Source organism: Vidua macroura, chromosome Z (genome assembly GCF_024509145.1).
Source record: "Vidua macroura isolate BioBank_ID:100142 chromosome Z, ASM2450914v1, whole genome shotgun sequence".
NCBI lineage: Eukaryota > Metazoa > Chordata > Aves > Passeriformes > Viduidae > Vidua > Vidua macroura.
In genome coordinates this window covers 7,855,143-7,880,821 of record NC_071611.1, presented here as the reverse complement: position 1 = coordinate 7,880,821, position 25,679 = coordinate 7,855,143, and the positions used below count along the sequence as shown (strand labels likewise).

General features: G+C 38.7%; 1 protein-coding gene across 9 annotated transcripts in view; it reads left to right on the top strand.

Annotated features, from left to right (window-relative positions):
• Window positions 1–25,679, top strand: part of LOC128821686 (ubiquitin-associated protein 2-like) — a 120,411-nt gene that overhangs the window by 25,966 nt on the left and 68,766 nt on the right. For 5 of the 9 annotated variants that reach the window (XM_054002878.1, XM_054002877.1, XM_054002876.1 and 2 more), the window contains exons 3-10: window positions 213–290; window positions 1,905–2,015; window positions 5,695–5,848; window positions 7,563–7,640; window positions 17,367–17,421; window positions 18,589–18,692; window positions 23,651–23,710; window positions 24,903–24,955. In XM_054002878.1, coding sequence (XP_053858853.1) covers window positions 213–290; window positions 1,905–2,015; window positions 5,695–5,848; window positions 7,563–7,640; window positions 17,367–17,421; window positions 18,589–18,692; window positions 23,651–23,710; window positions 24,903–24,955 — 693 coding nt within the window. The remainder of the gene's footprint in view (window positions 1–212; window positions 291–1,904; window positions 2,016–5,694; window positions 5,849–7,562; window positions 7,641–17,366; window positions 17,422–18,588; window positions 18,693–23,650; window positions 23,711–24,902; window positions 24,956–25,679) is intronic. The other 4 variants (XM_054002880.1, XM_054002879.1, XM_054002883.1 and 1 more) reach the window with 1 other exon arrangement.

Here is a 25,679-nt window from a genome sequence, read left to right as displayed (position 1 = left end):
GATTAGAATGTGTTGAATTGCTTCTATCGCAAATAACATTTAAAACTATAAATGGGAATAGACGAGATATTGATCCCTCCCCCACAGCATCTCTGTGCTTGTTGTGTATGTTCTTTTTGAGAACCCGTAGGAAAAAGGCAGTGATACTGTGATATACTACTAAAAAATATAGTTACCTTTTGTGTACTTTATTGGATATTATCTTTTTTCAGGCAACAGCAGAACAGATTCGCCTTGCTCAGATGATCTATGATAAGAATGATGCAGATTTTGAAGATAAAGTGAAACAAGTATGTTTCTTATGGTACAAGTTTTTTTTGTCCTACAATAAAATGTTCTAGAGCTGCCTTACATTTTGGAGGTAGAGCATCTATTTCTGAGTTAGATGAAACTTTTTTCAGAAGGACATAAGTTTAACTAGGCAAAGGTGCTCTTACTGCACTGTGAAATCTTTTTACAAGAAATTTTGTGGTAATACAGCTCTGATGGTGTAGTTTTCAGTGTATTTTCCTTTGTAGACAAATCCCTAAGCCAAAACTCGTTTGTGCTGGTGTCTCTTCCTCAGTGTGTCTCTCTAGTATGGTCCTGATGATTAATGATTGTCAGAATAAAGAATGCGTTCAGCTTGTCCACAAGTACATGCACGTGAGAAAAACATCGTCTGTGTAAGCTGAGTTTGCTAATATCTTCGAAGTTTTTCAGGAAAAGTAAAAGTCTGATGATAGCTTAAAGGTAAATCAGGATGTTATTTTAAAAAATAATCTTACCTCACAGATCCATGTATGCATTAAAATTATAGAATTACAGTGTATAAATGAAATCTCTCACTTCCTCTACCATGGTGAGTGTTGGGTGTTAGATAATCAAGCTTTCATTACCTCATTATAGCTGAGACCATTAATTCAAGCAGTCCTGACAATATGGGTGTCTGTTCTGTTGTGGCTATTGGTGATTTTGTCCTAGTGAATGCATCACAGCTCATGATGACTTCACAGCTCATGAAGCTCTAGGACTACACCCAGGAGGGAAAAATTAGCTTGAATGCATAAATGCAGCAAAGGAGCAGATTTCTTGGTTTCTTTTCATCTCTAAAACTTCCTCTAAAGCATTGTTAAATGCTTTTTGTTGTCCTTGTTACAAACTAGTTCTGTTGCTGTGCCAAAAATGAAATCTTGTATTTTGTGAAACCAAAGGACCCTCATCAATAGTACTTACAGCTGTGCTGGTGGGAAGGAGATTAATTAAGTTCTGCATAAAATATGTTTTACCTTCTGCATATATATTTCTAGCTCATGTAGGTTTTGTTCTTCAAATGAATTTGCTGAATGCCCCGTGACAGATTATTTCTGTCCCACACTCTTCAGGATATACACCTGGATATACACCATGAGTTCAAGGAGCATAGTTCAGAACTAGATCTCCTTAATCAGCTTTGTGACTCTGGTGTGGCTTTATGCTGAAATGGATCAAGTCTGTCTGAAAGATAATGTATTTCTTAGTCTGGATGGTTTTCCAGGGGGATCTGTTCTCTGCTATGTCTTCCTATATGTCTTTTCTCACAGTGGGATAAAGAGGGGCAATTTTGGTGGAGAAAGAGATAGGATGATACTATAACAATTGTGGTCCTTTACACTCATGTACTGCTGCATCTGGCAGCATTTGCTGCAAACATACAGAACAAAAAAAGTGTGAAAGAGTACTTCCTTGATTAGCAATTAATTTGTGCTTCTTCCTCTCTCATCTGAATCTCAAGCAGATCTGTAAAATGCAGATTACTTTATTCTGTATATTAGCTTACTCTGACATGGTAACTATGCATTTTGTTGTAATTTGTGGTCATACTAGCTCTTACTTTCTTATGAGCCTAATTTAGATATTTTAACATGTCTGACTTTTACTGCCAGCTTATGGAAGTGACGGGGAAAAACCAAGATGAATGCATAGTGGCACTACATGATTGTAATGGGGATGTGAACAGAGCAATCAACATACTGCTGGAAGGAAGTTCAGACACGGTAAGGTTTTACTTCCATGTTAAACTACTCCTGTTTGCTGTGATTTTCAGCTTCTGGAAGGACATTGGGGAAGTCATGTTTCAAAAGTTTTTAATTTCCATGTCTCCATTCAATTTCTTTTGAAGGAAATGAAAACTAGGGCAGCTTCTCTACTGCATGCATACCTTGGAGAAGGCTGAATCTGGAAAATGTTGTGGGTGTTCAACTGGTCTATTGCAGAGTTCCTGTGCTTTCATTTATATACAGCAGTTTTAACTCTGCAGCAGAACTCAGTGCCCCCTCAGACACAAGCCTGTTTCATGCTGCAGGTTTTGTAGTTACTCTGTAGACCCTCCTGAGGCCTGAGACCATCAAAAAGATCAATCTTTGTAAACCCAAGGGCAGGCAGGTATTTTAAATTATGCACGTTCTGTAGGTGTGAGTTACTGGTATTGAAGTTGGAGGAGTTTCCACATCTGCAAGTTGCATTGATAATGCTACTTATGGCAGGAAAGGATACAAAAAGTAGTTGCTTCTTTGTGTTGTTGATTTGCATGACTTAATTGAAAAACAGGAAGAAGAGACTAAACTATGTGTATACAACAACAAATAATGTCGCTTAAAAAGTGGAACAGTGAAATTTTTTATCCCAAGAGATACTAAGAAAATATGTTTTACTGCAGTTGAAGTTTTTGCTGGAGGGATTTCTTACAGTTTGTCTTTAAATTAGATTCTATATCATCCAAGTTGGAAAAGTAACCTGGACTTCCTTTCTTGATGCTGAACACTCAGTATTTCCTGTGATTTGTCAGGATGTGTACTCTGGTTTATTGTTAATGAGGAAACTCACCCCTCACACACCCTTAGTCTGGGACAAACACTGTTTTGACTGAGGAAACTTTCTTTTCTATCCCCTTTTCATTTTTTATCAGAGTTGAGGTCTTCTAAACACAAAAGTACATGATACTGACAGGCTGGGAGTAGAGGAGAGCATTTCACTTAAATCTGTCTCAATGTGTTGTGTTCTCTTATACTTCTCATATTTGCCATTTTTTAGTTTAAAGTGGTTTACTGGTTGATAGAGACTATTAAATCCTTTCTTATTTTAGCAATTTGTTGTAACTGATCATGACATGGAAAAAGCTTTCTGAGCTCATTCATCACCTACAAGTGATATTGATATGTTCTGCACTTTTGACAAGTCCTTCTTAACCCACTGCTCTCTATAGACAAAATGCAACATAGAAACAAATAGAGAGAACGTGAAGGAGTCAAGGAGGAAGGAGTTTTAATTGATGGGTGTGAAGAAATGTATTTTTGAAAGTTTGTGGGCCTCCAGTTGGAAGGATTTGTTTTAAGGCCATTATACTTGTGAACAGTTTAACCATGGATTTGATGTGAGTTGTAAGCTGAGGTACTACAAATTCTGAATGCAGATTTCCAAATCTCTTTTTCTAGTCTCACTCTGCTTTGATGAACTTGCAGGTTTTTTAAACTTAATTTGAAAGATGTGTCCATTCAACTGAAGGAATTTGAAGAGCAAGGAGTGATAGTTAAGATGTGTATTTATAGTTTATTTGGTACTCAGCCAATTTTGTCTTAATCTTTTTTTGTTTGCTTTTGGGGTTTAGAGCTGTGATCTACAAGCTGTAAGTGTTTGACTTTGTCTCTTTAAAGACTTTCTTTTTGCAACAGTTGTAGCAATCTGGCTTGGGATAGTTAGAGGTTTGTGTATGAGTAGAGAAGGGCATGTTTCTTTGCCTAAGACTTGTATTCATTTGACTTCTTACATCCATTTTATGCTCAGCTGTGTTTTACTTACTAAACCTTTGAAGATAGAACAAAATAGACCTTTCAGATTTTTATTATTTCCATGTAAGGACAGACCTACTATCATTTGGGTTGCCTCAGGCATTGTCAGCTGAAATTGTAATCAATTACTTCCCTTACAAAGAGAGACAGCTCTATGGATTGTAATGGATCCCTATGCTCAGAAGTAGCACCATCCTCTGTCTTAAAGGACCTGCCTGACTTTCTCAAGGCTTTCCTCAAAATTGTATTGTGGGAAAGCATAGATCTGATGGTTTCATAGTCATCTTTTTACTGATCCTTCCTAAGTAATTTTAAATCTCGCTCAGGAGCTCCTCTTCACCTTTGCAGCCTTATCCAGTTTTGGGTGTTTCCTGAAATGGTCAAAGATGTTTTGGCACCAAGCCCATCAGTGAATTAGTGCATTCTGAACTCTACAGACTTGTCTGTTCAGTTGTCAGTGCAGGTATCTTTCCTTCTGTGAGGTGTGAGAAGCACTAGGAATGTTTTGGTGCAGTTAGACCAGCGGTGGTAGGTGATGCCTTGTGGTACTTACTGGGGGAAGCAGCTTTCTGCCTCACGGATAAGGTGGTGGTGTTCAAATGTGTTTAGTTTTGTACCTCTGGTCAGCTCTGGCTGGGCTTCACCAAAGTTGATTTAGTCTTCCGTACTGGAGGTGGAACTGAAAAGTGATTTCACCATTCTTTCTCGACAATGCCATGCTGAAAAATGAGAGAGTAACCATTCTCTTTGTTCTTATTCTCTCAAAGGAGACTCTGTAACACTCAGTTTGTAAACTGCTTTGTTACCTGCTTTCTTCATTGCATTGGCTTCCTAGGCAGCTTGAGCTAGTTGGCCATGTCCCAGCTACTCAGGGCTGCTGAGTTGCTGTTGGTGGAATTGAGAGATAAGACAGGACTTAAAATTACTGATAGACAACCTTTTTTGTTTGATGTAGGTGCTTGTCAGGTGTCATATTAAAGTGCTTCACAATTTGTATGTGCAAATATTCTGATATTGAATATCTTACTTAAGCTGTAAGCTCCTATAAATGGGGACATACATGTAAACCTCTCTACCATCTTAATGATTTGCAAATAATACCTTTTTTTGTTCTTACTTGTTTTGCAGCTTTGACTTAATAGACTAACCATGCAATTGCGTAATATATGAGTTGCTGAGCTATTCTTGGCAAGTGTTCTAGTGATTTTATTTTCAACTCCTACAGATACTCCTGTGGAGCTGATAACATCCTTGAATTTATTTTAAAGACTGAGTTTAATATTAAAACAGAAGCCTGACATTTGGACCTCAATCCCGTGTCTTGTTTAGACATGGCTTTTCCTGTGTTTTGCTATGTTTGATGGTCTATAGCTATTAAGAGTGGATGGTCTGGCTTATCATCACTTCTCCCAAGCTGTTGTTTTGCCACTCTGTCTTCTGGGACTTAAATTCTAGTGAGCCTGGATGGAAAGTTTTTCTTTTCTGTTTGGGGTTGTTGTTTTTTTTTTCCTCTTAGGCCAGATACTTATTCTCACCAGTTTTTGTTCAATGATACTTACAAGGGCTGGTTTTGTTTTGTTTTGTTTTGTTTTTTTCCTGGGAGAAAAAGATAGTTTTGTTCATGTTCATAGTATCCAGTCTTCATTGAACTAGTAAAAGTCCATTATAGCCAGAAATATTTGGGGTTCTCATATTCTGTTTCTTTCTCATGTCTTTGAAAAAATACGGCCTGTGTTTCCATTTATATCAGTGTAGTTTGCATATGTGACATTATACAAATATCTGGGTTTTTTCCATGAACTGGAGGGGGGTGTGGGTTAGAAAGCGTGCATTGAGAGGTGTCTCCTCCTTTTTGACTTTTGTGTCTAATTCTGTTCTACCCAAATAGACTTCTTGGGAGACCGTAGGGGGAAAGAAGAAAAGCCTTGGAAAGGAAGGTTCAGAAAACAAAGAGAACAGAGAGAAACGAGGGGACAGAGAAGTGAGTCGCGGACGGGGAAGTTCCAACAGACGAGGAAGAGGAGGCAGCCGTGGACGAGAGTGTACGTATAAGGATTAATTTTTAAAGATTGAGACACTTTACTTGCAGCTGAAACCGACTGAGCTAAGAGCAAGTACTTAATGGAGCAACGTCTGTCTGTCTGTAGCTCAGCGTTGAAGGGATCGTAACTTGTTTTGTGGCACAGGTATGCTTGATCTGTCTATGTGACTTGGTTTTGGGATGGTCTGTACTTGTTCAGAGACACGCAGTTTAATATAATTCTCTGTTCTTGTTTGATGAATTGATCTTGTACAAATTGCTGTTCTTCATGTAAGTTTTAGAATTGACTCTTTGTAAGTCTGCTTAAGAACAAGTATGTCGATGCACAGCTGATACACTTTTTTGTTTCTTTTAATGAAAAAATTATCCAGCTTTGACTCCATCTCCTTTTATGAGTGGGAGAACCTGAAGATGTTCTCATCTTCTCATAAGGGGAATGAAAACACTGGGATGATTATTAATCTCTAAATATATTTCTCACATAAATCAACCAAAGGTGAGTTTCTGCAACAGAGAAAATTCATTGTTAGTTGAAACATTTAAAGCTTTGCTACAGTTTCAATAATACATTGTACAAAATGTAAAAAAAAAAGCAAACGGATGTTTCCAAGTCAGATAGAGTCACAATAGATCATGATCGGATACATGTTGCTTTTTTTAGCTAAGTTCTGTCAGCATTCTCAAAGCTGTGCGGATTGTCTGTATGGCTGTTTGCCACACTGATAGATGAGAAAAGAAATCAGAATGGATACAATATGTTTAGCTTTGTACTTATAAGCAGGAAAAATATTTACAATATTAGGCAACTCATCTTATTCATAATTGGAAGATATCCAACTATTGTTCCAATATAGATGTTGTGAATTTTTGTAGGATAGAGTAAAGTCAAGATGAAAAAATGTTAATAAAACATGGAGCTGGACTTAGAAAAGTATAAATTAGATCAATCAAAATGAAAGCAAAGGGCAATTTTTTTTACCAGAGACAGATGCTTCCTTTCTCTTTTTGTAAACTGGAATTAAAGAAATTTCAGATGGTTACCAAGTCTTGGCATTTTCTTCCCAACTTTATGTCCGAGCATTTTTGGTTTTATTGTTGCCATTAGGAGAAATGCAGTACAAAGTCTCATCAGTGAGTGTTTCAAGAGGCCAGTTTTGTTGGATTTTTTTCTCCTTCAAGTAGCTAGCCATATTTCAAAGCACCTTGTCAGAAGTTTCCCACAAAACACTTAGGTTGCAGACCTCTTTTAGTGCCTTACCTTCACCCAGTCATCATCCCTCTGCTTTAAATACAGAGGAGAAATCTGTTTCCAAGCTTCTACAGGGATGCAGTATGGGCAGAAAGGAGAAGAATTGGTGTTACTGATTGTCCTTTATTTTTTCACTGTTGTCAACCAGTGCATTATCTAGGAAACACAGGATGGGGCAGCTGTATTTCCTATCTCATTAAATAATGTAGGCTGCAAAACATGGCACTTGTAGAGGTTTGTATCCTGAGGGACTTTTCCTTCTTATATTTTGCTTCCTAGTTGACCAGTACAAAGGAAACATAACTTGCTTCTAGTGAGACCTTAAAGAAGAGGGGTGATTGAGATCTCTTGACCATCCCACTTGAAAATTTTGCCTTTCGTTTTGAGGGGTTTGGGTTAAGCAAATGGCTGTATTGTGTCAAGTACCAGTCTCTAAAGCTTCTCTTAAGCTGTCCTCTCTCCACAGTTAGAGCTGAAGAGAATGGAGTGGACAACAGTCAAGGAGACAGGCCTTCAGACCGTGGGAAACGTGGTCGTGGGAGAGGTGAGATGGTGGCATTGTTGTGGAACTGGCACTGCTTTCATGTGCTGAAATAGAACTCTCCCGTTTGTTTCTTTAAAAGCTTCTTCTTAAGCATTTTTTGTTTATCCTTTGATTCCATACACACTTCAGCCACCTTGTACTTGGGTACATCCCACTCCCTTACCCTTTATCATTTCTTGATCTTGGAACAACTTAAAAAAAATTGACAGAAATCACTTCTGTGGTAATTTCCTGTGTGGCAGGCTGCTGTGCACTGGCTATGGAGAGCTGTTTCCCAGACTGACTCATGCCAGCCTCCTGTGAGTGGGAGTGTGCTGGGTTCCTCAGGATGTACTTCAGCAGCAGGAGAGCACAAGATTCCATCTGTATGGCTCTTTGGGAAGGATTTGATGTATACTTGTACCATTTCTTTGGAATGGCTCTAGTTGTCAGGCTTGCCTTCTGCTTTTGGTAGCCAATCAGAGAAAGAACAAGCCCCCTTAGCGACATTTAATATGAAAAGGAATTCAACATGGAAGAGTTGATGAGAACTGTGGAGAAGGAATACTGTGGAGTTTTAGGTACAGCTCCAATCCTGTCACGTAGAAAAGGTGGGATAATGGATTGGATGTGGAATCAGGTGATGTGTATTTGAATTGGATTTTCACTGGTTGGGATGGAAAGAGGCTTGTTTTTCCTTAAAGTCAGAGGAATGAAAATAAGTAAGAATGTATGGTGCAGATTATGGGTGGACGAGTGTATTAAATAAGTTAAATTGATCAAATGTATACAGAACTAATGTACTTAGTACCATCTGACTCAAGGAAAAATCTGCCTTCAAAGGACTCCTTTCTCTTGGGAATGTCGGGTAACAAGGCATTCAGAGACAAGTGCATCCAACTTCATTGTCTCCAGATCTGCACCTTGAAGGTGTGCAAAGATGCAAAGAAGTAACTTCCGAAGGTTTGCGTGTGAGAGTGCCTGTGAATCATCAAAAACCCAGTGGTGTGTGCAGAGAAGTAGCTCTACAGGGCCAAGGTGTGGTATAGTTCACAGCTACAATTTTTGGTGTGTTGACAGTTTACACTTTCAGTAGATAGAATGTAAGTTTTGCAGTTACTTATTTTATAAAATTGTAATTTATTTTCAAATTATAAGTGTAAAAGTAGGACTTTTTAGAAATGGTTCATTAAAACTTAGAGATTAATTTCAAATGCAGTGGTTTTTTGCTTTTACCTTACAAACTATGCACTGCTTTTGTTGTCAAAGCTGTAGCTTTCTAGATTAATATCGTATATATCAAACTTCATAATCAGATCAAACTGACCTGTCTAACTGAAGAAATAGAAACTTCAAAGATTTTCTGTTCACTGGCTTCGTATACATAGTATTACTATATGTCTCTACTAAATATTTTAGACTGTACTGTGAGCAAAGTATATTAATGAAGTGTCTGTGATAAACCTGTTGGCCAACTACAAGAGCATGATATTACAAGTGTGTGTACTCCATGGCAGGAAATACCTGATTAATTTTACAATGCAAACTCTTGAAATCTTCAGGGAGTTTTAGAAATCTGTGTAATTCAGTTCGTATCTTTTAAGGGATATGTGGCCTTTTTCTTTGGAAATTAATAGAAATAATAATAAAAAGCTTCCTGCCAATTCATTCTGTAGTCTTTCTTTTCTGTTACACAGAATAGTCAAATGAGAGATAACATACTTCAGCTGAAAGTAAACAGATTGCTGGTAATCACCGCAGAACCCGTTTTTAGAAATGTTTCATGCAGTGTGTGTGTAGAAATCTAGGCACTGGATATGAAATAAGGGGTCAGCTAATTATCTGAGCAACACACTCTCTATTTTAAGCTACCTTCTCAGGCAGGAGTTATCTTACTGGCTGCCTTCTAGGAGATTTGTTGGGCCATCATATGTATTACTGCTTCACAGTACAAAATGTAATTTAAAGAAATGATAAGCAACTGAAAATAGCTAAAATGGGATTGACACAGAGATGATAGTGTGCTGTTTGCTGAGGGGGAAAAACCCTTATACTGAATATTTGATATTTGGTGTGTAAGGCACTAGCTTTATCTGGCAGTAGATCTTCCATTAATGACCGTGTCATGCTCCTTGTAACTTCATAGGGTAGTAGGTACACAGAGTGCAAACACCACTGTGTGCTGGTATGCAGGGTATCAGGGATTTGAAGCATATACAAATTATTGATTGATTAACAGAATACAAAAATATATCACAACGAGTTTAACAGGACACGTCTCAGCTGTAATTGCTCTAAGCTAAATCTTTGCTTGTTAAACTAAGGGTGTAAACTTGCACTGAAGTCAGGGAATATCTTGTTTTAAGATGCCTGTGCTTCTTTTCAGAACCAAATTTCTTGTGTGAGCTTAATTTAAATGTAAGAAATACTGTAATGGTGATGAGCAGTAATTGCATCAAAGTGATTATATTTGTCAGTATAGCAAGGATTTGCAACTGTCTGGAATCTCCTGAAGAAATTAAGGAGGCATATGGTTATGTGTTTAGGATTATCAACTATAGAAATATTTTCTTATTTGTGTTTTAATCAGCTGCAGTGTTGTATACAAGTTGTCAAACTTTACAAGCACAGGTTGTTTTTAAGCTGCTGTTTTTTGGGGTTCTTGCATCTTCAATTTTAAGTACAGGTCTGATTCTCCCAGTTCCTCTACTTCATATTGAAAAGGATGCAGAGAAAAAAACAGGGTGTAGAGCTAGAAAGGTACTGGGAAGTCTGCAATTATGGGGTGTGGGGAACAAATAGTCTAGGATTTTTCTGCCTGCAAGAGAGGACTGAGTGGGTGTATGGTAGAGCTCTGTTAAACTTCTGTGGGGGCATCAATTGATCATGCCAAGCAAGTATGCAAAACAGAGAATATTAAATGAGATCAGCAGGTTACAGCTTCAAGATGAACTTAAAGAGTTGGTTCTTCATACATGTAGTGTATGTTCATTCATACATAGTGAACCTGAGGAACTCCTTTCAGTAAGATGATGTGATGCAGGAAATGTATACATAAAAAGACTTGGCAATTTCATCCTAAAAAGGAACCACAGGCAAGAAAAAGAAAAACCAACCAAAATTTTGTTGTATGTAAATTGTCTTTGACCAAGAAAGTCAAAGCCACAAATAGTTGAAGACCAGGAAAGCATCCAAAGAAACTGCACGGTGGTTTCAGTTCATGTGCTCTTCCCTAGATATCTAATTGACCATGGTTTATAAAGGAATAACAGGTAGGTGGGCTTTTTTTCTGATTCAGCATAGAAATAGTTATAGACTCATGTCCTGGTTTGCAAAGGCAAGACAGATTTGTTGCTTGCACTTCTGTTTATCTCTTTACTTCATTATTCTAGAACAACGTGAGCATGCCATAAATGTGGGTTCTGCCAGGGTTGTTGTTTTTTTTTTTTTCCTACAAAACAGATATAAAAATGAAAAAATGCTACGTTTTAATTACAACTCTTGTTTTGTCTACTGGCTGTATAGGAAAATAAAACAGCTCATCCTTTTCATAGATACCTGATTATAGTCCAGTTTGTACTCTTGATCTCTTTTCATTTTTTTTAACATAAGAAGTATGCTATCCTTGAACAAATTGAGTTTCTGTATCCAGAATTGCATGTATAAACATTCCCTTGGTTTAAAAGCTTAGCCCAGTTGGCACAGGATATGTCTTGGAATTTTTTTGCCAGAACTAAGGAGAATGGCTTTTTTTCCTAAAACATGAATGTGGAGCAGACATTCTGGAAGTCGAAATTTGAAGTTAGTTTAGTTTTGCTGTGGCTCATTCTGCATTAATTAAGAAAATCTGTCATGTACTTTTTTTTTTTTTTTTGAGATTATCATAGTTTAGTTGTAACAAGTCACCTGTTTTCCTTTAAATGTAATTTTAGAGTTGAAAGTTTTCAGCATGAATTGTAAAAATGCTTTCTGGAGTAAATGCAGTATATAAAACTGGTTAATTGCTTCTAGCTTTATTGTGACTAATAAAGACAAAAGTAATTTGAATAATTAAATCCAACTTGGGTGTTTGTTTTGGTAGTATGGAGTAACCTAAAATACAAAGTTTCTGCACTTCGCCTCCTTACCTCTTAAGGCTTAGTAAGTCTCTGTCAACTTGGTTCTGCTGGGAGGATGGCACTGCCAGAGCAGAGACCAGGGCGGTTCAGTTACTATGTAGTCAGAGAGAAGCACAAATTTAGAGTGTTGCTTGCCCTTCCAGTCTGCATTTCCTTTTTCTTGCAGCTGTTCTTCAGGCCATTTCATAACCTTGAAGAAACTTCCTTTAATTTAAACCCTGAAAATCTAAGTTTTGAAATAAAGCACCTGTATTGCAGTGGAAGGATTTAGGTCTAGAAGACTTGATTTTCTGCAGAATAGGTTATTTAATGGGCTAGTCCCATCTGAGTTGTGCTTCTACACACCTTTCTCGTGCTGCCATGAAGTGCGCATTTGCTTTTCTTGCCATGTACAGATGGTACCAGAGTGGAGAAGTGATTATGTGATGAGTGTTTTGAACTCCTAGTGGGTTTTAGTGAAAACAGGAAAACTTATCTCCTGCCTGGGTTGGGTATAAGTATCGACCTTTCTAGAATTCATTCAGGAGAAGAAAAATACAAAGAGTAAGGCAGCAAGTGACAGTAGGAGGAGACTCCTCTGAGAGGTACAGAGGCACCCCTTTAGTAACATGTTGTGCTTTCTAGAGAAGTGCACTACTTACCAGGGGCTCTTATCAGGGATGTAACTGAGATTACCAGGCTTCTTGCAGTCCACTTCCTGTGGTTGTTTCATGTGGGCACAAGGGGTACAGCCAGGAGCAGTCTGAACAGCATCAAGGGGGATTACAGAGCCCTGGGTGTGGCCATAAGGCACTCTGTATAGCAGCTAGTTTTTGCAGGTAGTTTTTTCATCCATCCTCCCAGTCAAAACCAAAGTGGGTCGAAAGGGCCAGTTATATTTGGAGAATCAGCAGATGGTTATAGGCCTTGTGCCACAACAGGGGATTTCACTTCTTAGACCAGGGGACTCTCTTTGAGAAACCTGGTCTTCTGGGGACTGATGTGTTCCATCTGTCAGGGAAGGGGACAAGCATCTTTGGTTATCCTGGCTTCATGAAGGGCAAGTTGCGCCTGACTGATCCGGTGTCCTTCTGTGATGGAGTGATTGTAACAATCAACAAGGAAAGGCTGGCATCATCTATCTGGACTTCTGTAAGGCCTTTGACATGGTCACACATGACATCCTTATCTCTGCATTGGAGAGAGGTGATTTGAAAGGCGAACTTTCTGATGGATAAAGAATTGGCTTCATCCAATTAGTTGGATGCATCCAGTTAGTTGTGGTCAGTGGTTCTATGTCCAGATGGAGGCTGATGACAGATGGTGTCCCTCAGGGCTTTGTCTTGGAACTGGTGCTCTTTAATGAATATCACTGACACAGTGAGATTAAGTGCACCCTCAGCAAATTTGCCGATACTAAGCTGAGAAGTGCAGTTGACACACCTGAAGGATGGGATGTCATCCAAAGGGACTTGGACAAGCTTGAGGAATAGCCCATGGGAATCTCATGAGGTTTAACAAGACGAAGTTCAAGATACTGCACTTGGGTCAGGGCAATCCCAGGCATAAATACAGACGGGGGAGAAGAACTTGAGAGCAGCCCTGCAGAGAAGGACTTTGGACTTCTTAAACATGAAAAGCTGTCGGGAGCTGGCAATGTGTGCTTGCAGCCTAGGGAGCAAACTGGCTTGTGGAGTGGTGAGGAATGTGAAGTTCAAGGGCAGCCTGGGCTTCAGTGACTGTGAAATGGTGGAGGTTGAGGTCTTTGGTGCAATGATAAGGACACATAACAAGCTTACTGCCATGACCTTCAGGAGAGCAGACTTCAGCCTCTTCAAGGATCTGCTTGGTAGAGTACCATGGGATGGAGCCCCAGAGGGATGAGGGGCCCAGGAGAGTGTGTTAATATTTTTAAGGATTCCTTCTTCCAAGCTTAGGAGCAATGCATCCTAACCAAAAGGAAGACAAATCTACCCCAATTGCATGGATGAAAAGGAGCTCCTGGACAAACTCAAACACAAAAACAAAGCCCAGAGAAGGAGGAAGCAAATAAATGTAGCCTGGGAAGAAGAGAGAAGTGAGATTGTCTGAGCAGCCAGGGTTCTGGTTGGGAATGCTAAAGTTGTACTGTTGGTGATAAAAGGAAGACAAGGGAAAATGTGGGCCCCCTCTGTAAGAAAACAGAGGACCTGGCTAACTGGGACATGGAGAAGCCAGAGGTACTTAATGGCTTTTTTTGCCTTGGTCTTTTCCCACAAGATTTCCAGCCATATGAATTACAGAAGGTAAAGGCACGAGCTGGGAGAATGAATAACCATCTGCTATAGGAGAGAATCAGGTTTGAGACTCTTTGAGGAATCTGAAACTGCACATGTCCATGGGGCCTGACAAGATACATCTGTGGGTCCCCAGGGAAGTGGAAGAGGAAGTGGCTAAGCCACTATCCATCATATTTGAGTTCCCACTAATGAAATAAAGGGAAGCATAACCTGCATTTTAAAAAGGGAAGGAAGACAGACCTGGGGAACTAGAGGCCAGGCAGTCTCACATCTGTGCCTGGCAAGATCCTGGAGTAGATCCTCCTGGAAGTTAAGGGACTTGGAAAATGTGAGGTGATAGGTGACAGGCAAGCTAACCCTTACAAAAAAAAAAGAGGCAGGCAACATGGTTGCTCTAGGCAGCAGAGTTTTTTGGTGGCTTAGTGTAAAGGTTTTCTGGCATTTATCAAGGTGGTAACTGGTTTGGAGAGCTGATCCAAAAGTGAACAAATACTGTTTCCTGATAGTTGTTTGGTGCTCACTCACTGGAAAGTGCAAAACTGTCAGTGCACAAAAGAGCAGAGCTTAGGATCACTGGTGAGGAAGACCACAATTATAGTAGTTCTAATTTAAATGGGTGTAAATTAACTGTGGGATTGCATGCTTAGTATTTGGGTTCCTGCAGTGAATTCTGAAAGCTTCATTTGCTCACTGACTCTTTAGTCACTGTTAAAAAGCATTAAAAGTTTGTAGATACTCTGTGGGCATTCACAGTTGTTTTGTGACTAACTTCTTTGTCTTAAAAGACTGTACCTTCTGTTTTAAGGCCATTTAAAAATTTTGACAGCTGAGAGAAGTAGCTTTCTTGGCATGAGAATTTAAGGATATGCTAGTGGTCTGGTTGTGTCAAAGAGAATATTAGCCCTTTCCACTGGCATCTTGCACTAGTGACCATGATGTATGAGATCCTGTGTCTGAGTTAGGTGGTATTGCATTTGTGAACATTCACTGTCTCATATTTTGAATTATTTTTTCATGTGTTTTCTAACTGTGAATTTAGTATTTTGGTTTGGTACTCCCTTTTGCCTTCATTAGAAAGGTTCTTTTGCATTTGTTGATAAAACCTGATTCCAGTTTTGACTGAAAGCATAGACACAGCAGTAAGAAGTTAAAGGAATCTACTTGAAATTCAAGTTCAGAATTATCTTTCAGAGTGATCTGGTATAAAAAAGCCTTGCTGGCTAAGATTGTGCATGGTACTTCAGGAACAGCATTTTTTCTTTTTTGCAGTTTCTAAAATTGTTGCTTATTGATGTTTTTAGTCAGTACCTTATTGTGCCCATTATGGGAACGTATCTTATGTACGCTTGGCTTGCTAAAACATCACCTTCTCTTTAGTGTGCTAAGGTTATTCCTTCAGGCCTTTGCATTTGAGATACTGGGGTGACTTGCCTCCTCTTTTAAAGTCTATTTCTTTTTCCATGACAGCTATTTCAATTATCTCTCTGTACCGTATGTCTGTCTCACTCAAAACTCCTTCTGGTTGACTATTTCTGTGTTTTGCAGCTCCCAGTTGGACTTGTACCTCAGGCTGTCAGAAAACTGTTGATCTTGGTTCTGCACAATTTATGTAAATGGTATTCAATGCTCTATTGATAGTGACTGAAAGTAATTTTATTACATGATGGCCCCTGCCACGTCCCCAGGTAAACTTGTGTAGCTGGTTCTACTCTTAAAAAAACTTATTGGACAGAAAGGTAATCCAGAGTGTTCTGACTTTGGCAGAGGATAGCAGAAGAGTAGGTAGGCTGAGCAACAAAGTTCAGCAGCCAAGTTAGAGGCACTTGGATGCAGTGGGGTTTGGGCCACTGTTGTTTATGGCAAAAAGCTCAGTGAAGAAGGGTGGCAAATGCCAGGTTGCAGCAGTTGTTGCTTCTTTCCTAACCTCTGTCTGCCTTCACTCCTACCAGTTGTGAAAAGAGAGCAAAGAAGGGAAGATAATGTAGAGATAACAGAGCTGGTCAGTGTCAGACTTAAGCTATTCTGTGTTCTTATCCCAACAAAATTTTGTGTATTGTTGGATGGAAATCTTTCCTCTACTTTGATGCTTCTAAGAAATCTTGAAAAAGTAGGTCCAGAAATGTCTTTTATCACTTCAACAGTGAACTGGGGTAAGGGGAAGATTGAGTGGTGAGAGCAGGAAACACAAAGTCATTAAAGTAGAACCTTCCTAAAGTGGTATTACCATGTCCTGGAGGTACTGCTCTTGCTCAGTTTGGGTGATCTCCAGAAAGTAAGAAGTAATTCTGATCCAACTTTGAATATTCTGTTGTGGGTAGTTCTGATTTATGGGCATCAGTGTTTTGGTGATTTAGGATTATAGTTTTTGTGTGCTATGGTAAACTTGCAGTTGCTTGGTGACTTATAATTACCACATAATTTTGTCATTAAAATAAACATTATTTTGTTCTCTGAGTGCAGCTCTTGACTCCTTCTGTTCTTGTAATAGAAAATAATATTCTTACCCTTCCTCAAAAAACCTGAATAAACTGGGTAAGCCTTACACAAAACCCCTAAAAAGGTGGGGAAGGAAACCTATGCAGAAATGTATTACATATAAGAAATATTTGGTGACACTTTTTGTAGACATTTGCTTTGTGTATACTTGAATAACACAAAAATTTTCATGCCTTGTTAACAATATAACATGTGCAAAAATTAAGCTATTAATTGTATCAAGATCATAAACTGAGGCTGGTAATCAAAATTTGAGAAAACAAAATACTTGTTTTTGTTAAAACAAATGAATATTTTAGTGAATGATAACAAGGAAGATAAGTTATTTCATTTAGGTATTTTCCTGTCAGTAACGGTGATGAAGGGTGAGGCAATGTGTGATCAGAGATTGGCAAAAGCACAGGAGGGTGGACAAGTGGTCAGAGTCAGAGAAGGAAACAAATAGAGTATTTCAACTTTTTCCTCACAGATAAGGAGTGACAGAGAATTGCTTGAGAGATCAGGATAGTCAGGGAGGCTGGGATTCTAGAGCATCTTAGGCAAGAATGAAACAATACAGACAAAATTTTGAACAGTGTCTAATAAGTTGGCAATAGCAGTGTTTGGAATGAGTCTAGGTAATTTCTTTTAATGGCATTTGGAGCTACTTTGTGAGACAAAAGATGGCAGATAATTGAAGATCCTACTGAAATATGTGGCCTTAGATGAACCAAGGCTTAATTGAGTGTGTTAGGGAAGCAAATTCTGTGTGGAAATTTGGGAAGTAAATTATATTTAAGTTAAACTATGGTAGTTTTGTTCAACTGTGGCATTCTTTAATGTGACAGACTAGTGGCTCCTCTGCTGTTGCTGTTAAATGGTGTTTTCTCTCCTAGGGTTTGGACGTGGCAGAGGGAGAGGAGCGGGGAGGTTTTCAGCCCAAGGCATGGGGTAAGAAACATGCAGAGCACAGATTTTGGCAAGGATCAAACACAGTGGCAGTATTTATTGACAATGTTGCCACTGTATGTATGGATATTGCTGTATGTTTGATAAACCAATATAGATGCAAAAATTAAAAAATCTCTTAGGTGATGAATGGAATATTTTTGTCTTAAACTAGTGTTTCTAACTAGGCACACCTGTAGAATCCTAGTGTATGTCTATTCAGTGTTAATATCTCAAATTTGGAGAGCTATACCTGTTATCAGTAGCAGCCACATAGTGCCTTGGAGTCTGAAAGTTGTGTGCTACACATAGTCTTAGGTAAATTTTAAACCGGATTTATTTCAGTGTAATGTAGAGCTTGCAGTGAACATATATAAAACTTGAAAGTGGCAATTCTAAACTTTGTTCTGTTTTTGAGGTTTCATGCTTTAGCTGTTTGGACTCATATGGACCTTCAAACAGATTCAGAAGAAGTTATTCAGCAGCTTAAAAGTTTGCTCTCAATTTTGTTGGAATAACTTGGCTTATAGAAATGTAGCCTCCACTACTTTCACTCTGTGTTTGCCTTTAATGACACTTCAGTGTCATGACATCAGTGATGTCATGATGAACTGGAGTCTTGTTCTACTTCTCTAATAATTCTTGTTCGTACTTGCAGACGATGAAGTGAAAAGAGGTTTTTCTTCAATAATGCTTCTTCGCCTTTTAGCTGCATCTGTGTGTTTTTGGCATTGGTATCAGCAGAGCACTTTGAAATAATCTTACTGGTGCTCTGAAAGGACATGATACTGGTCACTTATCAGTCAGCCACCTGCTGAAAAACTTACCAGTTGAGAGAGTCTTATTGTTGTGTATATAAACTAATGCTTTATAACACTGGGAGGAATTGAGATGCTGTTAACTGGTTTTTTAGGAATTTATTTGGTTCAGTGTCTCTACAGGAATTTTGTTTACCAGTCTCTTCACTTTTTTCTCTTCTTCTCTTTTCTCCCTTTTTATCTCTGTCTGCTCATAGAAGATTTTTTTTTTTTTTTAACTAAAAGCTGTCAAGATTACTTATGTGGAAATCAAGATGTTAAATCTAATACAACTTCAGCTAAAAATTATGACACTTATGCTCACTGAATGACCCATGTGTTCTCTTCCATTTCTTAACTTTCAAAACTCTAGGACATTTAATCCTGCAGACTATACGGAGTCTTCTGCCACTGATGGCTTTGGGACAAAGTCAGAGATCTGGGAGTCTGGTCAGAATGATGCAGATGATGGAACTGGTAAGATGCTTCAAGAAGTGGAAGGATTGGAATGAAGACCTGTAGCATATTGTAGCTAAAATAACCATTCTGTTAGTGTTCAATTAACTTTTGAAAATTTATATACATCTCTTGTGACACAGATATTAGGTGATTTTAAGTTTAACTGCTGCTGATGTGCAGAGCATGAGTGTCTCTCTTGAGATAATGAAGGGAGGCATTTTGCAATTATTTTGTTATAGTACCAATAAACCCTTGAGAGACAAAGGAATTTGAAGAGTCACTGGAAGAATCTTGTAGGTAAAGAAGTGTTTAGATATCTTAATACTGCTTAAGATCTCACTGAATGTAGTTAAGGCGCATAAGTCCTCCTAGAATTGATTGGTCCACAGGCTTTAGGCAATAGGATGTGAATATCTAAGAAGAAAAAGAAAAGAAAGACGTTTACAAGTATTAATTCACTCAGTGACACTGGGATGGTTTTCGAAGCCCCAGCTGCACAATGCAGAAATGTAAGGATGTGAGTCTCTGGATGGAGGAGAGTTCCAAGATCTGCGACTTCTGAAGAGAAGAATTATTAATTAAAGCACGAGTAGGCACTTGAATTGAAGCCAAAAAGCCATTGACCTGTCTGAAGATCAAAGCAGATGTGTGTTTCTGTATGAAGTTTCAAGTGAGAAGTACACACTTCCAGCTAAAGGCAAGAGACTGAAATAGTTTGGAAGGGAACCATTTGGCAGTGGTCTCATGGTGATTCAGAAGTGAGGGTAGCCTGCTTATCTGTGATGGGAAAAATAGGATACCTTGCTGCTTCCTATGTTCTGTGATAGGAGATGAAGGCCAAGTAAACCATGTGTTGGTTTGGAATGGAGAAAGTCATGTCTGTTTTTGTCCTCTCTTGGGAGCCATTGAGTGTATTTTCTGCAGCAATAGGTAACTTTTCTGATCTCTTCATTGGTGAAGCCTACTCAGGTGATTTTTCATCTCCTAGGTCAAGTGTGGAAGCTGATCCTGAAGGGCAGAGTGTGCTCTGTTGAGTTCTGCTGTGAGCCACTTGAGATGCAGCTTTCTGAATGTCTTACAAGCCATGTTCCACTTAACCAGAGAAGACAACAACAGGCTCAAAGTTTAGGGAGGCTTATTAAGCAGCTGTCTTGTCATTCTGATTGCCTTCTCAACCAGTGTGGAAGAGTGGCTTTGAGTATATTTGTGGTTAATGGGAACATTCTTGCCAAATATGGTATCTCTCTAAGGAATTACTTCTTAAATTACTTGGTGCTGTAGCATGAACAGAAACACACATTTTGTTTTCACTCACATTAGTTTTTCAAATAATACCTAAGGTCTTGAAAATGCCTTTGAGGATTCTTACGTTATTGTTTGCTACCTGTTAGCGAGGGGCAGGGTATGTTATCACAAGCATTGCAGAAGTTAAAAGGTTAACTAAGTAAAGAAAGATCTTCAAGAAAGGTACTAGGAGATTGGACCAGAGGTAGAGAATCACTGGTTTGTTACTATTGATTGCAGCTGTAAGGGTATAGCTTACATATGACTTGTGCTCTACTTCCAGAATAAACTCAGGTGTTCTGAGACCCTCCCTGCTAACTCAGAGTAGCTTCCACGTGCCTCTGTTACAGCAGCCTCTGTCCCTTTAGGCAGAGCCTCCTTGTCCTTCTTACTCAGTGTTCAGTAACGGAAGAAATCTGTCTAGGAGTAAGAGTAGCTTGGTGTGGGTAAACAGATCCCTCTAACAGGATGAATGTGTCATTGTTAGAGGTGTGCTGCTGACGGAGTGGTGGAAATTCAGAGTTTTGATGTGTGGAATTTCTGTTAGGATGCCAAGCACATTTTTGCTGTGCACAAGTCACCAATAACCACACTGGACTTCAGTAACACAGCTTAAGGCATGCATGGAAATTTGGGAAGTATTGTAGGAAGAAGGTGTGAGAAGGCATTTGAGAATTTTTGCTGGCCTTGTCAGATGAATGCATCTTTGAGGTATGAATGAGTGGGTGTCATTGTGAGAGAGTTATCGCAAAATTACTTGATTGGCAGAAAATTAAACTAAACTAGGTAAATGTGAATGTTCTTGTTGGACGTTAAGTACCTTTTTGTTGCTAATCTTAGTTTACTTTCAAATGAAGAAGGTACAATAAGTGACAAAACAAAAATGTCTCTAAAGAATGCTTTCTTTTATGGTGTTGTAGACAAGCTCTAGGAATGTCTGAAAGAAGTCCCTGGGCTAAAAGGAATCATTTCAGAAAGAACAGGCTTTAAAATTGAATCATCAGTTGTCCAAGTGGGTAGCACTTTCAGCCTTTTGCTGGAAAGCAGCTTGAAGGTTTTTAGAGGAAGCTGCAGCTAGGATGGTAATTTTACAGCAGAAGAGACTGCTGGGAAGGAACATGGAAGTTGTGCTGGGGGGGACAGTGGCAGACAAGGTATGGGGCTGGAAGTAAGTTGCATGAAGGTGAGGATGATTTGACTTGTTAATCCTATATATTAATTTTCAGGTTCCCCCCTCTAAATTTACAGTGCTATTTTGTTAATTGCAAATCAATGGCCCAGTTAAGTTCCCAATGAGGAGTCAATTGAAGTTTTGAATGTGGGAACTATATATGTATGGAAGAATATAAAGCTTGCAGTGGGCTTTATAGATATATAGTAAGAGTTTATACAGGTAGGAAATCGCTCTCTTTATTCCTCATTACTCAGTCCCATTTCTTATTTCATCTAAAAAGAAGGTAAAAAGTATTAGCTCATGCTATCTACTTGGAAAACTAGTGCCTTTCATCTGCAATTACATTAAAGAATAGAAAACTGAGTAACTACCTAAAGAAATAAGAGAACTTTGCTTATCAAAATATTTTCTAGAGACATTGTAGCAATATAAACTCTTTCAGACATTCTGAATTACGTACTAAGTATTTCTTTCTTTAGCCACTGCTGGGGAAATTAATATTTTCATTAAAAATAAATACAGCATTTGTTTCCAAAATGTAGTTTCTGTCACGTGTACCCTGAAAGTGCTGTCAAATCTCATGCCTTGAATTACTGCAGATGCCAGAGGCCTCATGATAACTTGAATAGTGTTTCTAGATGCACCATTGTGTAATCCAGTAGAAAAGTTAGCTGGTTCTGTGAAGGTAAATTTTAGTGTTGGTTGAAATGTAGACTGTAGGGCAAGTCTTTAGTAGTTCATAACGTTATACCTAATTGTATTCCAAATAATACAGCATCAGTTTTCCTGCATCCTAATTTATATAAAAATAATGCACAGATGAAAGGCAAAGAGGAGGGACAGATGAAGAGAAACAAAATTACCAGTCCTCCTCCAAAAGGGAATAAACTTGAGCAGCATCATTTCTCTCTTACTTTTTTTGTAATGTACAGGGCAGTGGGAGAACATGAGCACAAATCACAGCAGTTCTTATACATAAATCATATTGGAGGTGCTCACTTCTCCAAGTTGGTTGTAGAAATGGTCTTGTGTTCAGGTAATATACTCAGGTCTCTACTTGGATAGAATTTCGTAAGTTTAATGGAAAAACTTCCTTTGTTATGTTAGTTATGAACAGCCTTAAATTACTCTGAAAATGAAGAATGACTAGAAATAAAAAATAAATTATAGAATAACTTCCAAGAGGGACAGTTGCGTTCCTTGGAAGGTATAAGGAGATTGGTGTTTTTGTTTTCTGGGGGTTTTGGTTTGGTGGTTTTTTTGGTTTTTTTTTTTTTTTTTTCACTATCTGCTATAAAATTCAGAAGGAACATTTTAAGGAAACCTTCAAGTCTTTCTAGAATGCAAATCCAGAAGGAAAGAACTAGTACATAAGTTTCGCATAGACCAAGTTAAATTTATTTTGGGGCTAATATAAAGAATTATTCAAAAAAAGGTTAAAAAATTAAGGAGTGTGACAGAGAGAGAAGATAATTGGAGGAACATAGCTGAAGACTCATCAAAAGAAGTATTCTATTTTTATTGGCTTGATAACTTTCTAAGCTGAACTTGCTACAAAGGAAAAGAGGAAAGGGTCACAAATTACCATCTAAGTTGAAGCTTGTATGAAAAGGATCCTAGAAAACACAAAATATAATTTTGATGAAAACAGAAAACACTTGAATTGTGATGCTTTGGAAAGCTTGGGGGAAAGACTGGGAAGAGGATGCATGAGTTGCAGTAATGCCAAGGTGGGTTTTGGACTAAAAAGAAATTGATGCGCCTGTGGCAAGATATGACTTATAAATCCCATCAATAGGAGGAAGACATTCAAAAAGTGGATTTAGTGCAGAGAAGAGTACTGAAATAACTGAGAGTGGAATGCTTGAGTTGGGGAGGAAGAGTGTTAGTAAATGACACTAGTAAACTTGGCAGTCTGGGTAAACTAATAAAAGGGTGAAAGGCTGTACACAGTATTTAAAAGAGTAAATCCTCAGAACTAGTCTTATAAGAGGGAACAACAAACAGTTGTTTAAATTTAATGTCAGGAAAATATCACAAGTATTATTTCAAATAAGTTTGGTCTCTCAAAGGTGGTGGAGAATACACAAGAGTCTGACTTGATGTACCTGAGCTCTTTTAGTGTTTATTTTATCAGACTCTGAGCTCTGTTTTAGTGTTCTGGTGTCAGTGCAAGGCTTGCCTTCTAGAGAGGTGTTGGCACTGGCTTATGGGAGATAAATACAAGCAGGGCAAATACTATGATTTCTTCTTCAAAGAAGAAATACTGGGGGAAGGGGTTCTGTGCTGGTCAGGGGAAGGGAAAGAAAATCAACTGTTCTCTAAAAACTGCTGCTCATTGGGCTTTTCCTCCTTTTCAAAATTTCTGTAGAAATGTGTGGATTAGTGTAGAAATTTGCAGCATTGTAGTAGTTTTGTTGCAGGATATGGTTATTTGTAAAAATATCAGCCCTGGGTAGGGGCCATTTGCTAAAATGTGAGCATGAGATGTTTCAGGCAACTCTATATTGCTCCACAGAGCCCACAAAGAGTGGATGTTACCTTGCTCAGGACCTGCCAAATAATTTTGGATTCCAAGGTATAGTTCCCCTCTCTTCCCCCCCACTGTGTGTAACCTCCATGGTCAGCCTGTTTGTCGGACAGGACTGGTGCTGCTCAGCCCTCCTCTGCCAAAACCCACTGTGGCGTTGTGGGGTACGAGAGGAAGCACCAATGTAGTGCTGACATTAGTACCAGGTGGCTTTGATGCTGTCTTTGGGGGCTTGTTTCTGGATTAATGTGTCTCAGACCAATTCCTGGTTAAATGAAAGGAGATGATTGAAGCAGGAGTCTCTTTGCTTTGTACTTGATCCAGGGTGCTGGCGGTGCTGCCTTTGGTGCTGGTGTTTTCTTTGCTCATGGTTGCACAGTTTACACAAAGGCTCTGGTTGTTGTTGGAATAACCTTCCCTGTACTGCTGCCAGTGGTCGAGGCCTTCAGTCCTTTTATTGCTCTTGCATGTCTGTACCTGCTGTTTCCTATAGAAGGGGTTGAGTTTTTGCATCCATTGGGTTGGTATCTGTGGTTTTCCTATTTCTGCATGCTTCACTGTGCTCCAGAGTTTGCCAAATCCAATCTGCCACAAGTTACAGGAAGTGTTTTTTAGCTACAGTAGAAATTTAAAGACTGTCCTGCTACCATCATAAGAATTATTTATGTTCTAAAATAAACTGCTCTCTCAGGGGAAGGAATTGGAGTTGTTCTACTCTGAGGAGTGAATTAACAGGTTGGAAAGTAGTCTCCACAGGCATAGTGGAGCATTGGTCTTGAAATTGAATGTGTTGAAAGTAGGATTGTGGGTATTGGAGCAGGTGTTGGTGGTTGTGTTTTGTTCTGTATGAATTTGTGTGTGAAACTAGAGGATCCTGTGGGAGGGTTGAGTAACCTCTCACTGCTGTTGGACCCATAGGAAGAAGTTCTTCCAATGTTTGGGATTAATCACTGGGTGCAGATGTGTGTTTATGCAAATTGAGTCCGCTACCATAGGGGCTAAGAAATTCCTAAAATCAGAAATCAAGGGCAGGGGGGGAGGAGTGGTAGTGTTTCCCTCCCAAAATTTTAATTCTGCAGACCAGTTTCCTAGAGCTTCCAACCGTGCTTCCAAGTATGTTTCCAACCTCCATCTCCTTGCTTTGTGTTCCACTGATAATGAAAACAGAAGCAGAAGGATTGAAACACAGTGTTGTGTCTTTAACTTGTACCTGTTTTCTTTCTTTTCCCTATTGTAATAGGAGCATGGAAGAACTCAATAGAAGAATGGACAGCTGAAGACTGGAATGAAGATGTAAGTGCAACTGGCTGGGTATACCAATTGATTATTTATTCTCTTCAGAGTTTGTGGTGTTTTCAAAAACTAAATATTTGAACTAACCCATTATTTCAAGTTATTTTCAGTAGACTGAAAATAAGTCAGCCCTTTTGCCTCCTCCTGCAAGGTGGAATGTCAGTGTTAGTCCTGGAAATGTGTGAATGTTTCATGTAACTGTTATGGAAATTCCATCCTTACCTAATGATAGGGATGCATATTTTGAGAGAAATGAAAGAAACTCTTAAATTCCTAGGTTTTCTGTATCAGTTAATGTCATAAAAAGCTGACATATTTTAAACCTGTCTTTAGTTTTCTCAGTGTGTGCTAGAAGTGGGCTAAGAATGGTGGAAGTCTATGGGCTATTCTCACCCCTGTTTGATGCTGATACAATACAGCATTTATTGTAAGGGAGGGGTGTTGAGCAATGCTGACTGCCAATAGAATTTATTTTAATTACTTACTAGAGCTGAATAATTTGCAAATGAATTTTGAAATCTCTAGCCCATTGTTAATTTTTATTAATTTTGGATCCTGGAAAAATCCCTGTAACTTAGGAGAAAGCTGTTTGTCTGCTAATATTCAGAAAGAGTGAATGAAACGTCAAGATGCAGATACATAAGCCCAAAACACACACAAAAAAGAAAAAAAATGGAAAAATATGTTTTATCTTTTGTTCTAAAAATAATGGCATTCTATCACA